General features: G+C 46.0%; 1 protein-coding gene across 1 annotated transcript in view; it reads right to left on the bottom strand.

Annotated features, from left to right (window-relative positions):
- The window catches only part of DNAH14 (dynein, axonemal, heavy chain 14), a 157,968-nt gene that overhangs the window by 102,565 nt on the left and 38,325 nt on the right, over positions 1-17,078 (bottom strand). The window contains exons 19-27 of the mRNA XM_015562337.1: positions 16,946-17,067; positions 14,482-14,653; positions 13,676-13,780; positions 13,467-13,585; positions 8,693-8,780; positions 7,064-7,329; positions 5,506-5,737; positions 4,753-4,806; positions 1,816-1,961 (exon numbers count right to left, since the gene is read on the bottom strand). Coding sequence (XP_015417823.1) covers positions 1,816-1,961; positions 4,753-4,806; positions 5,506-5,737; positions 7,064-7,329; positions 8,693-8,780; positions 13,467-13,585; positions 13,676-13,780; positions 14,482-14,653; positions 16,946-17,067 — 1,304 coding nt within the window. The remainder of the gene's footprint in view (positions 1-1,815; positions 1,962-4,752; positions 4,807-5,505; positions 5,738-7,063; positions 7,330-8,692; positions 8,781-13,466; positions 13,586-13,675; positions 13,781-14,481; positions 14,654-16,945; positions 17,068-17,078) is intronic.

Genomic DNA, 17,078 nt, shown 5'->3' on the forward strand with positions numbered 1-17,078 from the left:
GGGTCGAGCACCGACCGATGAACCAGGAGGTCACGGTTCCATTCCCGGTCGGGACACATGCCCGGGTTGTGGGCTCGATCCCCAGTGTGGAACATGCAAGAGGCAGCCAATCCATGATTCTCTCTCATCATTGATGCTTCTCTCTCTCCCTCTCCCTTCCTCTCTGAAATCAATAATAATAATTAAAAAACACACATAAAAGACAAAACAAAAACCAAAAAATCCCGAAAACCTGAGCTTGAACTTGCCTCGGGCCGTGTTCCGTTAAAACCCAAACAGAGCCTCCTGGGAAGAAACAATGGTCAGAGGAGAAATGAGAGGCTCGTCTGAAGCCACAACTGTGAGCCCCGCTGGGACCCCGACTTCTTTGCTCGCGTCGGAAGCTGTCTGAGGAGTTTCGGGGGGCCCGCGGTGGGAAGGTACCCACATGACTGAACTGAGTTACAGGGAAAAGACCCGGGGAGATCTGGGGCCCAGAGCTCCGCACAGAGGGCACCGTGGACCCCAGAGTGGCCATGGCATCGAGTTCCTGCGTTAACGGGGAGCACAGCCTGCCCCCTGCTGCCCAATTTAGTAACTTTGGGGTCACTGATTCCTGTCGCGGGGACTATGGTGGAGACATGGAGAGAAATCATCTGGTGATTTCGTGAGCAGCCGATACCAACGAGGGTGGTCACAGCAGGGAAGGGGACCCCAGGGGGATGAAGCCTGAGGACTCCCCGGACACAGCTGAGGAAGACGGGGCGAGGCTGGGCTGTGGTGAGGAAGGGGTGCAGTGTGGGTCACCGTGGCCCCCACTTCTATCCACAGACGTTGAGGCCGCGTGACAGTGGCTCTAGTACAGTGATGGTGAACCTATGACACGCGTGTCAGAGGTGACACGCCAACTCATTTTTTTTGGTTGATTTTTCTTTGTTAAATGGTATTTAAATATATAAAATAAATATCAAAAATAGAAGTCTTTGTTTTACTATGGTTGCAAATATCAAAAAATTTCTCTATGTGACATGGCACCAGAGTTAAGTTAGGGTTTTTCGAAATGCTGACACGCTGAGCTCAAAAGGTTCGCCGTCACAGGCCTAGTAGTTTAAACGAACCCTTGGAAAGTCAAGTTAGAAGCGGACGTCCCCTAGCTCGCGTGGGAAATGTCAGATTGTCGGAGGAATTTTAAACCCACACACCCAGCCGTGCCCACCAAGGGAATCATGCAAGTTCCTGAAGGTGCCTGGAGAGGAAACCATTTTCGTTTGGATCAGGACACATCAGCAATCTAACGTACTGATATCATTGTTACAGGACTTTTCCCTTAAAATATATTAACCCAGAGTCACGGAGTAAGAGGGGGCTTGGCTGTGTGGCCAGCAGAATTTGCTTTGTAAAAAGATGTAGAATTACAGGGGAAAAAACAACTTGGGTTTCTTCAAATGAAACACGATAAGACAGTGTCGCGACCCCTTTGGCAGTTGAACGACCCTTTCACAGGGGTCGCCTAAGACCATCCTGCATATCAGATATTTACATGACGATTCATCACAGTAGCAACATGACAGTGATGAAGTAGCAACGAAAATAATGTTATGGTTGGGTCACAGCATGAGGGACTGTGTTTAAAGGGCCAGAAGGTTGAGAAGCGCTGTGATAAGATGAAAAGGCACTGAGAAAATTTCCACTCCAATACTTTTTCACGTTATCTGCCAAGCAAGAGACACGTGATGGGTGAGTGGCCCGCACACACCCAACACTTTCTGTGGAAGAGAACACTTCACAATAGTAACAGGAAGCGTGGACCACGCTTGCAGTCCACGGGGCAGGTACCTGACGGAGTAGCTGTCTTTAGCCGCCTTAATTGTTTGGATCAGGGAGGCAATCACCGAGTGGATTTCCACATCAATCTGATTGAATTCATCGAAACAAAACCACGCGCCTGACTGAACTAGTCCAAAGAAGAATCTTCCCATTATCTTAAAAAAAAAAAAAGATTATTGACAATTACTATGCAGGTGAACATTTCACTAGGATATTCATTTTTTTAAAAATATATTTTGATTTTTTACAGAGAGGAAGGGAGAAGGATAGAGAGTTAGAAACATCGATGAGAGAGAAACATCGATCAGCTGCCTCCTGCACGCCCCCGACTGGGGATGTGCCCGCAACCCAGGTACATGCCCTTGACCAGAATGGAACCTGGGACCTTTCAGTCCACAGACCGACGCTCTATCCACTGAGCCAAACCGGTTAGGGCTACATAGAAATTTTTTGGTCTTTGCCACCATAGTAAAACGAAGACTTATACTTTTGATATTTATTTTATATATTTAAATGCCGTGAGACAAAGAAAATCTAGCAAAAAAATGAGTTCGCTTGTCACCTCTCACTGCTACAAACTTAATAAGGATCTTACCATTGGAACTTCACTCTTTTTTAAATTAAAAGTCAATCCTTTATTTTATTTTTTTTAATATATTTTGATTTTTTACAGAGAGGAAGGGAGAAGGATAGAGAGTTAGAAACATCGATGAGAGAGAAACATCGATCAGCTGCCTCCTGCACACTCCCTGCTGGGGATGTGCCCGCAACCAAGGTTGACCGGAATCGAACCTGGGACCCTTCAGTCCACAGACCGTCGCTCTATCCACTGAGCCAAACCGGTCAGGGCTAGGATATTCATTTTTGCATCTTCTTCCCATTCACGCAAACCAAGCAAACACCATCTGCGAGTCCTCCCCGATTCAGGCTTTTTGGGTGAAGTCTATGTCTGCCAACTGTTGGGCAAGTCAACTGCCCCGTCTCTGAAGCCTAAACACACAGTAGCCAACTCTGATGCTGACCGGGACCCTTGAGGCGGGGCCACGGCGGCCCTCACTGCACAGCCCGGGCTCCCAGGCCCCCCTAGGCCAGTGATGGCGAACCTTTTGAGCTCGGCGTGTCTCTGGTGCCGTGTCACACATAGAAATTTTTTTTAATATGTTTTATTGATTTTTTACAGAGAGGAAGGGAGAGGGATAGAGAGTTAGAAACATAGATGAGAGAGAAACATCGATCAGCTGCCTCCTGCACGCCCCCGACTGGGGATGTGCCCACACCCCAGGTACATGCCCTTGACCAGAATGGAACCTGGGACCTTTCAGTCCACAGACCGACGCTCTATCCACTGAGCCAAACCGGTTAGGGCTACATAGAAATTTTTTGGTCTTTGCCACCATAGTAAAACGAAGACTTATACTTTTGATATTTATTTTATATATTTAAATGCCATTGAACAAAGAAAAATCAACCAAAAAAATGAGTTGGCGTGTCACCTGTGACACGCATGTCATAGGTTCGCCATCACTGTTCCAGACAGAGCCCTGCTCCCCTGTAAGGTCTTTGGGGCAGTTTTCCTGCAGACGGTGGCTGAGTGCCTGAAGGAAGGGGCTCCTTTTCCTCGGTTGGGACAAGACTCAGGGCTAAGGGTGGGCGGCTGCTGGGGGCGGGGGGCCAGTGAACAGGCCAGAGTGGAGGGGCCCAGCTAAAGCGCCCGCTGCAACTCAGCTTGTGCTGCCTGTGGTGGCGCCAGCCCAGGGCGGCCAGGTGGCCGGTGTTCTGGGATCGACATCTATTGATCTGTACGACATCTATTGATCTGTACGACATCTATTGATCTGTAAGTGCTGGCAGCTAAACAAGACAAGACAGAACCACCTTCAGACCAAACAGCCTCTGGGGCCCTTGGGGAGCTTCTGCCAGGTGTTAGAGAGAGGGAGGGAAAGGGGGGGAGGGGGGAAGAGGGGATGGGGGAGGCTGAGGGAGCGGCTCAGGCCCAGGACACCGAAGTCGCTCCCCTCCTCCCACTGCAGGAATCAGAACTGTCAATGCCTGATACCGGGTTTATCATGGGGGCGGGGGGTGGCGGATATTAATTTTCATTCTTAAAACGACTGCATGAAACTCTTATTTATCTTGATTACTAAATTCCTTGGCTCCCCCTTAAGCTTTGCTCAGCAGCTCACCCCTCCTAGTCCTCTGGGCCCCGCTGGAAGGTGCGCTCTACTTGGTACGAGTCTCAATAATCACTCAATCAGTTTATTTACTGATTTTTTTTTATGAGCTGAGTGAGCACAGATTGGAAATGCAGGATCTCAGAGGTGACGTGCTTTGAACTGCAAATAAATGACAGCAATCAAACGCAAAAGGCTGGGACCTGGCATACCGCGATGAAATGTTTTACAGCTTCGAGTAAATTTGCGACAGGCACGTAAACTTTTAATAAATACCCCGGATTCTGAGATATGTCTTAGATACTGTGCAAGCAAAACAAACGGGCTGATAGAAAGTTGTAATCATCCATATAAACTCTGATTCAAAGTTTTGTGTTAATTAGAATTGCCTCATTGTTCTTAATGATTTACCTTTTCAGTAAGTTAATGTATAGGATTAGTACACATAAAAGAAATCTATATGAGTAGATCAGTACTCTTAATTTGTTGTATTTATATTTATATTCCATATTAGATTTTGTTTGGAAATATCTCCATCAAAAAGTTTGAAAAACACAATCTTAAGAAGTAGTTCAGTTGAATACAGGCAAACTGTATAATGTTTTAAGTTTACACTGCATTCTAAGTTTCTATTCTATTAGCTTAAATTATTAATAGCATATATAGTTCTATTAATACTTAATACATCTCTAAGACATTTTTCTTGTTCTTTCAATCCCCAATGAATTATTTCTTTCATTTGCATAATACTTTTACCTGAGTATGTAAGGTTTACCTTATAATCCAGATCCTCAAAGCAGTTGAAGACGACACAGTGTTTACCTAAGGACTGCGAAACAAAAATATTATTTTAATGAATTTCTTACATGATGACACAAAATAACTAAGGTTAAAACTGACAGAGTAATGAATGCCTTCTTTTGCAAAAACTTTTGCAATTAAAGATTACACACCAAATTTTAAAACTCGCAAAACTGAAGTGAGCAGAGATGCTCATATGCCATTACCAGTTCAACTAGCACGTGGAACATTAAGGTCATTTTTAAACACACCAACAAATATAAACTAAGAAAACAGCATTCCAGTGACATAACCGGCTTTATCAGGTGCTTCTGGCTCTTGTGCCTGCGCGTCTCTGTCTCTCTCTCTCTCTCTCTCTCTCTCTCTCTCGCGCTCACACACACACACACCCATTAATCACCAAGACTAGGCAAAAATCTGTGTACGGGGCTCAAAAAGAATGGATCGCCCCTACAGGAAGGGAAAGGGGGACACAACCACCATTCCCATGTCAGCCGGTTGGTCCAACGGCTTTCCAAGCAGATGCAACGCGCACGTGGACTCAGTGAGCCCCCAGCTCCCAACACGGAACAGCCGCTCGGAAATGAACCGACCGGTGCGTGGTCTGAATGACCAAAGGGGCTCGTTAAACGGTGAAGAACCTCTTCACACAGATGGTGTCCCTGTCGGGTGCCGTTCAAGTTTAGGACTAAAAGGAAGCTGCTATTCTGGATGCAGAACCACTTACTTTGGCCAGGTCTTTGACGCTCTCGGTTTTTCCGGTGCCGTTGGGGCCCGAAGGACAGCCCCCCATGTTCAGGTGCAGCGCCCCGGTGAGAGTGAGCCAGCACCTGTTGGTGAGAGGCGTGATGACCAGCCGGGGCGTGCAGCCCAAGTACTCGTAGCCGTACGTGAACCTGGCATCGCCTTGGGAGACGTAGCACAACATCTGTTTTTCATTCCATTTATACTGCAGATGTCTGAAAACAACATTTCCAAAGCTCACGTTATCGGGGCAAAACTGCTTTTCATTTGTGTGTGTGTGTGTGTGTGTTTCCAAATACGGAAACATAATAAAGATTCAAAATAAAATATTGGCTGAAAACAGAAATCAAAACAGTAAAACAAATGAAAAGCGATGGAAAATTCATAATGACTGTATCAGCCACTGAAATGAGAGAGAGCTCAGAAGACTATACAAAGGGGTGTTCGTCCCTGGAGGGAAAATGGCCCTGTTGCCTCATGCTGCCCGGTGTGATGTCAGATAGACGGAGGATTTATAGAAGCATCAGCCCTATGGAGCTTATTATGGTTTCAAATGAGAATGTGGCTCAAGACATTGTGAATTGTCAGTATCATCCTTATGTGAACGTAGTTGAGAGAAATGCCATCTGTCCTCATTATTTTTAAAAATTGTATTTTGCCCGGCCGGCGTGGCTCAGTGGTTGAGCGTCAACCTATGAACCAGGAGGTCATGGTTCGATTCCCGGTCAGGGCACATGCCCAGGTTGCAGGTTCAAGCCTCAGTGTGGGGCGTGCAGGAGGCAGCCGATCAATGATTCTCTCTCATCACTGATGTGTCTCTCTCCCTCTCCCCCTCTCCCTGCCGCTCTGACATCAATAACAATATATTTGCCTTTGCTTTTGGAGTCAGATCGCCAAGGCTGGTGTCAAGAAGCTTACCACCCATGTTTTCTTCTAGGGATTTTATGGTTTCAAGTCTTTCGTTCATTTTGCATTAATTCTTGTTTGTAAGACAGCGGTCCGTTTCGTTCTTTGCATATGGCCTTTCCGTTTTCCCAACACCATTTATTGCAGAGACTATCTTTTTTCCATGAATTATTGGCTCTCTTGTTGTAGATTGTCCATGTGTGTAGGTTTATTTCTGGACTCGTTATTCTGTCCCATTGGTCTACGTGTCTGTTTTTATGCCAAGAGCATACTGTTCTGATTACGACAGCTTTGTAATGTAGTTTGAAATCAGAACTGTGATGCCTCCAACTTTGTGCTTTTTTCTTAAAACAGGTTTGGCTACTGGTGGGCTTTTGTGGTTCCATACAAGTTTCAGGATTTCTGCGCCCACTCTGCCCCCCGTTCCCATTTCTGTGAAAAATACCATTGGAATTTTGATAGGGATGGAATTGCATTTATAGATTGCTGTGGGTAGTATGGACATTTTAGCAATATGGATTCTTCCAGAAAATTGAAATTCAAGTTTGACAAAGTTTGGGGTACAGAGTTAATTTACCAAGCGGTGTGTATGTGAGAAATGACTTCGTGTAGAGTTCCAGTTTAGATCTACCTACCTTGTCCACTCAAAATCCTCGGCGTTGAAGATGTTTTTAAGCAGTAAATCGCTCACTATGTCTTTGCAGTGAACGTAGAGCGTGATCAATGCCCCCAGGACCACTTTCGTCCGAGCGTTGCTCGTGTCCAGCACCACCAGCCCTGCGATCTGCTCTAAGTGTTGTATCAGATCCGCGTGGGCTTTTTCCAGCCCTTCTCTCGGATCAGAACTCGTGAAACTTTTGGTGCAATCGTTGTAAAACATGATCTGGCTCTGAAAAGGTAAAATGTCAACATGATGACAGAAGCATCAATTCTATAAATTAAAACACGTGTGTTCACGGCGCCTATGGGTGGCGTGTGTGTGTATGTATGAGTGCTTTTGCATGTGAGTAAAAGAGAGAGCTTACACCTTTGTATGTATGTGAGAGCTAAATATTGAGTTTTAACGCTTGTGTGTGGGGGGAGGGGGACTCAGTCATTAATAAATGGAAGTATACTTATCACCAATATTTATACTTTCTAAATGTATCCTTAACCACTAGGCTAAGTAATAACGACAGGAATTGTCCAAGATGAAACTAGTGGTGTTTCCTCAGTGGAACGCAGAAGTCCTATTTCTATCACACGTCGTCTGTAATCACTGACTCTTCCCATACACGCTACAGCTATTTTACGGCGGCTACTAGGTTAATGTCAGATTGACCCGGGAGTTAATGGCGGGGGATATGTCAAGAGGCTGGTAAGTTACTTGAGCGGATCCAATGCAATCCATGTATCCTTAAAATTGGAGACCTTTATCTGCCTGTTGGTGGAGGGGATCGGACTACAGAGGAATGGTCAGAGACATGCAGCATCGCTAGCCTTGAAAATGAAGGCCGGGGCCCCAGGCAGGAAGGCAGGTGGCCTCCGAAGCTGGAAAAGACAAGAAGTGGGGCTCCCCTGGGCCTCCAGAGAGGACCGCAGCCCTGCTGACACCCCAATCGGAGCCCAGGGAGACGTGTTGTCCTTCTAAAACTGTCAGATAATGAAGGGTGTTGTTTTAAGCAACTAAGTTTGCAGTGACTTTTTAATGACAGCGGTAGAAAACAGAGGCAGCACAAGAGCGTGGTGTCCCTAGGAAGATAATGCATGGCCTATTTTTATTCAAGATTTTACTGTGAGCCCTGGCTGGTTTGGTTCAGTGGATAGAGCATCAGCCTGCAGACTGAAGGGTCCCAGGTTCAATTCCAGTCAAGGGCACATGCCTGGGTTGTGGGTTCGATCCCCAGCAGGAGGCGTGCAGGAGGCAGCCAATCAATGATTCTCTCTCATCACTGATGTTTCTTTCTCCCTCTCCCCCTCTCTCTGAAATCAATAAAAAATATATTAAAAAAAGATTTTACTGTGAAAGTTTAAACTGGAAAATTTAAAGGGATTATAAGATGAATTCCAAAACGCCCACCAGCTGCATTCTACAGTTAACCGCTTGCTGTGCGGGTGTTTGCTTTATCACCTATCTGTCCATCCATCTGTATATCTTATTTCAGATGCATTTCAAGGTCAGTGATGTACACGCGTGCCCTGCCTGATGGCCCATCCCCACATCTGTGCTTCCCTGGCAGCGTGGCCCCAGGCCCTCCTTGAAGATGGATGCAGCCCTGACTCACCACGGTGAGCACCACTTGTCCTGGGTGGGACACCACCCAGCTGGAAAACTGCTGGCGGCTCCATTCCTCGATCCCTTCCTTCACAAATCTGTAACAGAAAAATGTATTTCCATTACTTACACCTGGTCATTGATTGCGGCCAGTTAGTGAGCAAATAGGACAAGATCACAGGGGGCCTTTCCTCCAGGAACTCCGATTTTTTTTTGTTTTGTTTTGTTCCAATTTTAGGTATATGTATGGGTCCAAATAGCACCCATAGAGCCTTGATTCGTGCCTACCTCATATCCCTTAAATTCCTCGTTAGCATCATCTGCACGTTTCCAATGGGGACAAACCCAAAGCCCCATTGGATATCACGCCGTACGATGGCAGACATGAGTCCAAGTGTGAGGGTGATCGAAATAAATTTAAAGAAATGGCAGGGCACAGCACATTGAAAGGAAGAGAGTTTAAAGGGACCCTCGGGGGTGAGGGCAGGGGTAGGGGAACCCGCAGGGATGGTGGACGCCGGGTCTAGCAGCAGGGGCAGTGTTACCACCCTCAGGCCCAAAGGGGTCAGGGGACGAAGTCGCTGGGACCTGATGAGGGCTGGAGACACCAGAGAGAGGCACCACCTGTCCCAAGCTGTGGCTTTTGGTAAAGGAACATAGATTTTGCCCAAACTAGGGAGGCACAAGGGAGCCTCATGTTTGCCCCACGCAAGTGGACGCACAAGGAGAGGAATCCAGGCCGTACCACCCAAGGGCACGAGCGGCCCAAGTACACACAAGACCGAGCAGGGGCAGAGAGTGACCTTGGGGCGTCCCGACCGACCAGAACGGACAGCAAACACTTTGATATGAATAAAAGTAAAACCAAGTAAAAGCAAAAAACCAAAATCCATTGTTACACTTGATTCATGGAACAACAACACGAGACAGAAATGTTCAAAATAACATTGTGATACAGATGTCTTCTGATCATGGAAACAGCTGTGAGAAGCTATTAAACAAGTAGCATTTAATAAAAAATATTAACTGGTGCCAACCCCGATGTGGTGACTGAAGGTACACTCTACTGAGAAGGTTTGCATGTAGCAGCACAGCAAAATATATAATAGGTGTTAGAAAGAAAAAGAAACTGGCAAATGCACGGAAAAAGTAGGACATGATTGCATAGTTGCCTAAGAAAGTAAGTAGACCAAAAAGTTGCTGAAACCGGTTTGGCTCAGTGGATAGAGCATCGGCCTGCGGACTGAAAGGTCTCAGGTTCGATTCTGGTCAAGGGCATGTACCTGGGTTGCAGGCACATCCCCAGTGGGAGATGTGCAGGAGGCAGCTGATGGATGTTTCTCTCTCATTGATGTTTCTGACTCTCTATCCCTCTCCCTTCCTCTCTATGAAAAATCAATAAAATATATATTTTTTAAAAAAGTGAATATCAAGAAAAGTTCACCCTAAGGAAATGTATGCATGTAATTCCTGATATCCTGATAGCCACATATTAAAGATGAAACTGCATTTGAATTCCTCAGTAGATTCACAGAAGTCATTTGAGGCAGCTGAACACCTTTAATTATTAGAGTCGGTGATAAGGCGCAATTTCCAGAAACCCGAGCATCATAACTGAAGGCGGATCGCGAGCAGCTTTCCCAATAAAACTACAAGCAACAGCTCCTGCTCACTGGCATCTGTGCTTTTCAACACTGAACAAAATTTGTCACCCTAGACAACATGGAAAGGAAAGGACATTTAAAAAAACAACTATAAACCAAGAGAGAGAACGATCCTCATTAGCGAATGATAAGATTGTCTAACCAGCCATTGAAGATCTGCATGTCTCTCAAATGCCCAGATGCATTGTGGGGGTTCCGGCCTACAGAAAGAAGCATGCCCCCCTCCCTCATTTGGAATGAGACCTGGTCCTCTCACATCCCCAGGGGTCAGAAGTGGAGCAAAGGAAAGCCCAGTGGTCATTTCTGCAGGTAAATGGTAACCTGCTCTGCTCCGGAAAGCCTGTGGTGGTGTTAGCGCAATATTACTAAATATCGATATTAACACCCTGTGGACGGATCACGAGAATTCTCGCTCCACCGTACACAGTGTTTTACAAAGTCTCACACTTTAAAAGGATATTAGCTTGTAAGAGCACGTCATTCATAACTTCAAAATGCAACGGGCATGTAATTGTAAAGCGTGCCTTTAGCATTTATGTAAAACGTTTTTTGACCTCGTTCAATAGAGACTTATCGGGCCACTGGGTAAAGCCAGCAATGAAACTACCGGTCCGCAACGTGTTAAAACTTGAGAACCAGTGGCTTTCCCATAACCAACAGTAGAGAGCTAGAAATGTAGGCAGACTGTTCTAGTCCAATTTAGATGCGCGCACTGAGGCTCTGCCTTTATTCTACACCAGGGGTCTTCAAACTACGGCCCGCGGGCCACATGCAAATACAAATATTGTATTTGTTCCCGTTTTTTTGTTTTTTTCCACTTCAAAATAAGATATGTGCAGTGTGCAGAGGAATTTGTTCATAGTTTTTTTTTAAACTATAGTCCGGCCCTCCAACGGTCTGAGGGACAGTGAACTGGCCCCCTGTTTAAAAAGTTTGAGGACCCCTGTTCTACACAGATTGCAATGACAGATTAAACTATAGAAAGGAGAACCTTTAAAAAGACTAAACCAAGTAGCCCAGCTGGTGTGGCTCAGTGGTTTAGCGTCGACCCATGAACCAGGAGGTGATGGTTCGATTCCCGATCAGGGCACATGCTGGGTTACAGGCTTAATCCTCAGTGTGTATGTGTGTGTGTGTGTGTGTGTGTGTGTGTGTGTCAGGGTGGGGGGGAAGTATGTAGGAGGCAGCTGGTCAGTGATTCTCTCTCATCATTGATGTTTCTCTCTCTCTCCCTCTCCCTTCCTCTCTCTGAAATTAGTAATAAAAACATATTTTAAAAAGACTAAACCAAGTAAACGATGCCAGGGAGCGGAAATGGGACAGAGACGCCCAGAAGTGAAGGGGCTGTTCCCGAGGCCCCCTGGGCACCAGGTCTCAGGGAAGCAGCCAATCCGGCCAGAGTTCAACCCTTAAGAATCTCAAAGTACACAAATACCGATGCCGTCTGGTCACACCCTCAAGCTGACGCTTATCAACATGACCCAATAGATTTCACTTCATGCATTTCTCTGTCTAGTTCCCACTTAGATTAGTAGATAATTAACCAAGTCTATACACACACACACACACACACACACACATATATATATACACACTAGAGGCCCGGTGCACGAATTCGTGCACAGGTGGGGTTCCTTGGCCTGGCCAGCAATCGGGGCTGATTGGGGCCATCTCACCCAGTCCTGATTGGGGCCGATGGGGGCCAGTGGCCAGGGGCCAGGGGAGGGACGGCAGGAGGTTAGCTGACTGTGGGAAGTTGGCTGTGGGAGCACACTCCTGCGTTGAGCGGCTGCCCCCTGGTGGTCAGGGCACATCATAATTATCGGCTGGTCATCCAGTTGTAACAGTCACTTAGGCTTTTATATATATAGATGTGACACTAGATATCACCAAAGGGATGAATGTTAGATACAGAAGGGAAGAAACCTTAGAGGACTCCAATTTTTGGAATATAAGAGAAGAGGAAGAACTCATCAAGGAGACTGGTAAGTGGCTTCAAAGGTAAAAGGAAAACCTGAGTATGCGGTGTCCCTGGAGCCAGGTAAACAGAACTATCAAAGAGTATAGAATGATCCACTGCACTAAATGCTATTGATAGCATCAAATAAAATAAAGAAGAAATTGACCATTGATAGGATTGTTTACTGCCTTAGCCGGTTTGGATCAGTGGATAGAGCATTGGCAGACTGGGCCAGGGCAACGGAAGGAGAATCAGAAGGGGCAGAACCAACAACCCCAAGCGAGTTTCCTTCCGTCCTGTATTCAACTAATAAAACCTTGCTTGGCTTTCAGGATCCTGTTACTCCATATAGACATGGAAGGGTAAAATTCCAGACAAGCATATTATCTTTGAAGAAATAGTTTGCTGCCCGGCCAGCGTGGCTCAGTGGTTAAGCACTGACCTATGGACCATGAGGTCATGATTTAATTCCCGGTCAGGGCCCATGCCTGGGTTGCGGGCTCAGTCCCCAGTGTGGGGCATGCAGCCTGTATTCAACTAATCAAACCTCGCGTTGGCTTTCAGGATCCTGTTACTCCATATCGACATGGAAGGGTAAAATTCCAGACAAGCAATTATCTTTGAAGAAATAGTTTTTGCTGCCTGGCCAGCGTGGCTCAGTGGTTGAGCATTGACCTATGAACCAGGAGGTCACAGTTTGGTTCCCGGTCAGCGCACAGGCCGGGGCTGTGGGTTCGATCCCCAGGAGGGAGCCGATCAATGGTTTTTCTCATCGTTGATGTTTCTCTCTCTCTCCACCTCCCTTCCTCTTTCTGTAATCAATAAAAAGTAAGTATGTATGTATGTATTTTATTTTTTTTATTATATCTTTATTGATTTCAGAGAAAAAGGGAAAGGGAAAGAAACATCAATGATGAGAGAGAATCATTGATTGGCTGCCTCCTGCACATCCTCTATTGGGGATCAAGCCTGCAACCCAGGCATGTGCCCTGGACTGGAATCGAACCTGGGATCCTTCAGTCTGCAGGCTGATGCTCTATCCACTGAGCCAGACCAATGAGGGCAGTATGTATTTTTTTTAAAAGAAGGAGTTTGCTTAGCCAGCTTCTACGATCAATCTGAAATCGCCAAGTGGAGGTTGTGCAACATAAAGGTCGTACTTGGGCAGCAACAGGGCCTCCCCTTCATTGGAGATGAGCATTATCACGGTGGGGGGGCCGATCTCCTGCTTCCAGATCAGCAGCTGCTTGATGTTCTCAAAGCATTTCACCAGGTGGGGCTGTGGACCAGAAACGAGCGAGCGTCAGCGCACCCCCACCCCCCATGGCTTTTGGGGATAACGCTGCGGAGCAGAGGACAGTGGTCTCACCTGGACGGACTCGGGGTCGCTGCTCCCCGCCAGGATCGCGAGAAGTTCCTCGTTGCTAAGGAAGTAGAATCTTGGGAAAATCATCCTTTTAACTTCAAGGTAGTCCTGTCCAGAACCAAAAGAAGAGCAGTTCCGAATATGTGTCATCAGGATATGACTCCCGTTGGGCCTCCCTGGGCACACAAGAGCCACAATGTTAAAACTGCAGGGGCCCTGGCCAGTGTGGCTCAGTGGATAGAACGTCGGCCTGCGGACTGAAGGGTCCCGGGTTTGATTCCGGTCAAGGGCATGTATCCTCAGTTGCAGGCTCCTCCCCGGCCATGGCCCTGTTTGGGGCCCGTGCAGGTAGGCACTTAAAAATGTGAGACTTTGCTGAGGGTCATTTAGATTGGTCCATGCACGTCTCTTCCCTTTCTCTAGACCAGTGATGGCGAACCTATGAAGCTCGGCCTGTCAGCATTTTGAAAAACCCTAACTTAACTCTGGTACCATGTCACATATAGAAATTTTTTGATATTTGCAACCATAGTAAAACAAAGACTTATATTTTTGATATTTATTTTATATATTTAAATGCCATTTAACAAAGAAAAATCAACCAAAAAAATGAGTTCGCGTGTCACCTCTGGACACCAGCCGGGGCTCTCTATAGTGTTTGCATGAGCCCGACAGATGGTGAGCGTCGGAAATACCGTTGGGAAGCAAGAGCAACCAAGCAAACCTGCCCGGGGGTTGGACCGCGTGGTGTGTTGCAGGGCAGGGTGTGAGCTGAACGGTTCCGCACACGGGGACCTCGGCGGCGTTACCTCCAGGCTTTTCTTTATACGTTCGAGGGAGGCGTTACAGTTCCTCAGGATCCCCAGGACGCCCGAGGAGATGGCTATTCCCAACGCGTTCAGCTTGTTCTGGATTTTTAACATGATCTCCTTCCACGTGTCCATCACCTGAGAGAAGAGTTCTGATTCTGCTGGGAGCTGCCTGCAGAAAGAAGATCGGGGATCGTTTCATTTTTGGAAGAAATGATCATTTTTACAGAGAGGAAGGGAGAGGGAGAGGGAGTTAGAAACATCGATCAGCTGCCTCCTGCACGCCCCCTACTGGGGATGTGCCCGCAACCCAGGTACATGCCCTTGACCGGAATCGAACCTGGGACCCTTGAGTCCACAGGCCGACGCTCTATCCACTGAGCCAAACCGGTCAGGGCAAGAAATGATCATGAAAATCTGCGTGCTCCGTGCATCTGCCACCCAATAGTGTTCAATTTACAAAATGTTTTGCTCTGTCATATTTTTGCTGATCGAGCATTAACTAAAGTTTGTGTGTGTTTTTTTAGTGTCTGTTGTGTACTAGTGGCGTACATGGTAGGAAATACTACCATACATTGGCTATCCAGCCATCATTTAACAAGATCAGGCCTAACGAGGGGTATAAACTTGAGATATAAAAAAGTCCTACATAGAGTGTGCGGAAGTGATTTCTGTCTGAGGGCTTGGAATAAAACAAAGGGCTACTAAAATTCGGCCCTGGCCGGTTTGGCTCAGTGGATAGTGCGTCGGCCCATCATCTTTCTCCGTGAGTCGAAGGCGGGTCTGTTCCAGACCCACTTTTTCTGTTCTTTACAGCCATGGCAAGGGGGCCTTTAGGCAGAAGCCCTGTTTCCAGCCTGCTAGCCAATCCTGTAAAGAGCAATTTGGTGATATTCTGAAATCCCTTACCTAGGAGCCTTCCCTCTCATTAAGAAACGTTTCGTAAAAGGTAGCATTGAGGTTTGCATTTCAGGCACTAGGTTGTCGTGCCCATAAAGGACATACCCCTTCGTTATGTGGTTTCACCTCCTCAGAGCCCTTTGAGAATAAGTGTAGATTAACAGAGTCTCAAGCAGTGATGGCGAGCCTGTGACACGCGTGTCAGAGGTAACACGCAAACTCATTTTTTTGGTTGATTTTTCTTTGTTAAATGGCATTTAAATATATGAAATAAATATCAAAAATGCAAGTCTTTGTTTTACTATGGTTGCAAGGATCAAAAAATTTCTATATGTGATACGGCACCAGGGTTAAGTTAGGGTTTTTCAAAATGCTGACACGCCGAGCTCAAAAGGTTCGCCGTCACTGGTCTAAAGCATTCATATGGTAAGAACTATATGCATACAACAAAAAGGGATACTGTTTCCTACGAAGTAATGCATCTAAACATTTCTCTTTTGTTAACCCCTAGGAGCTCCCCTATGCATCTAAAATAAAGCTCAAAATACTTAACCTGATATTCAAGGTTTTCTATCATCTGCTCTAATATGCCTTATAAACATACCCCTCATCACTTTCTACCTTATTCCAGAATGGCCCCTAGACTAGCTTATGTGATGTCCACTGTTTAAATTCTGCCTCGATAATACATATGTCTCAACTTAAGCACTCTTAAGACCAATCAGCTACAAAGAGACCAGTTAATTCCAATGCTAGGGATAGAAAGAGATGGTCAAATTTTCAACATTGTCTACGTCAGTGGTTCTCAACGTTGGCTGCACATTAGCATCACCTGGGAATCTTTTTAAAATCCTCATTTCTGGGCCTCATCCTCTGGAAGTTCTGTTTCTTTGTTACTAATGTTGTGGCCTCACCCCATAACAAAGAAACAGAATTTCTGGAGGATGAGGCCCAGAAATCAGGATTTTAAAAAGATTCCCAGGTGAGTCTAATGTGCAGCCACGGTTGAGAACCACTGGTCTAGATCCTTTATTTTTTCACATTGTCCAGAGTAAGAAATTATCATTTATGCATGAATGCTACTAAAAACACGCTTACTGTTTACATCAAAACCACACTAACAGCCCGGCCAGTGTGGCTCAGTGGTTGGGCGTCGACCTATAAACCTGGAGGTCACTGTTCAATTCCTGGTCAGGGCACATGCCCAGGTTGCAGGTTCGATCCCCAGTGTGGGGTGTGCAGGAGGCAGCCGATCAACGATTCCTCCTCATCACTGATGTTCCTCTCTCTCTCTTCCTCTCCCTTCCTCTCTGAAATCAATAAAAATGTTTTTGAAAGAACCACACTAATAAAAGAGACACATATTGTCGCTTGGAGATTATAACGATGTATCTGACATTTCTTCCCTGTCCTTAATAGCTCCCTATCAATAACTGAGAAATAAGGCTTTAAAAAATGTTATTTTCAATTTTTTATGAAGAAATGGTTTCTCAAGAATCACAGAGAATAAATAACCCACGATGATTTTTTTTGTACCTGTATGTGGCATATTTCAAGTTTTTACCTTTTTACCTCCAAAGAATTGAAGACGGGTTCAAGGTAAAGCCAAGATCTTTGACAGTTCACCCACTCCTCCAGGGTGTGCGAGAAGAGAGTCAACTTTTGATCCCATTTTTCCACAAGACCCTACAAGGACA

Source organism: Myotis davidii, unplaced genomic scaffold (assembly GCF_000327345.1).
Source record: "Myotis davidii unplaced genomic scaffold, ASM32734v1 scaffold174, whole genome shotgun sequence".
NCBI classification, from domain to species: domain Eukaryota; kingdom Metazoa; phylum Chordata; class Mammalia; order Chiroptera; family Vespertilionidae; genus Myotis; species Myotis davidii.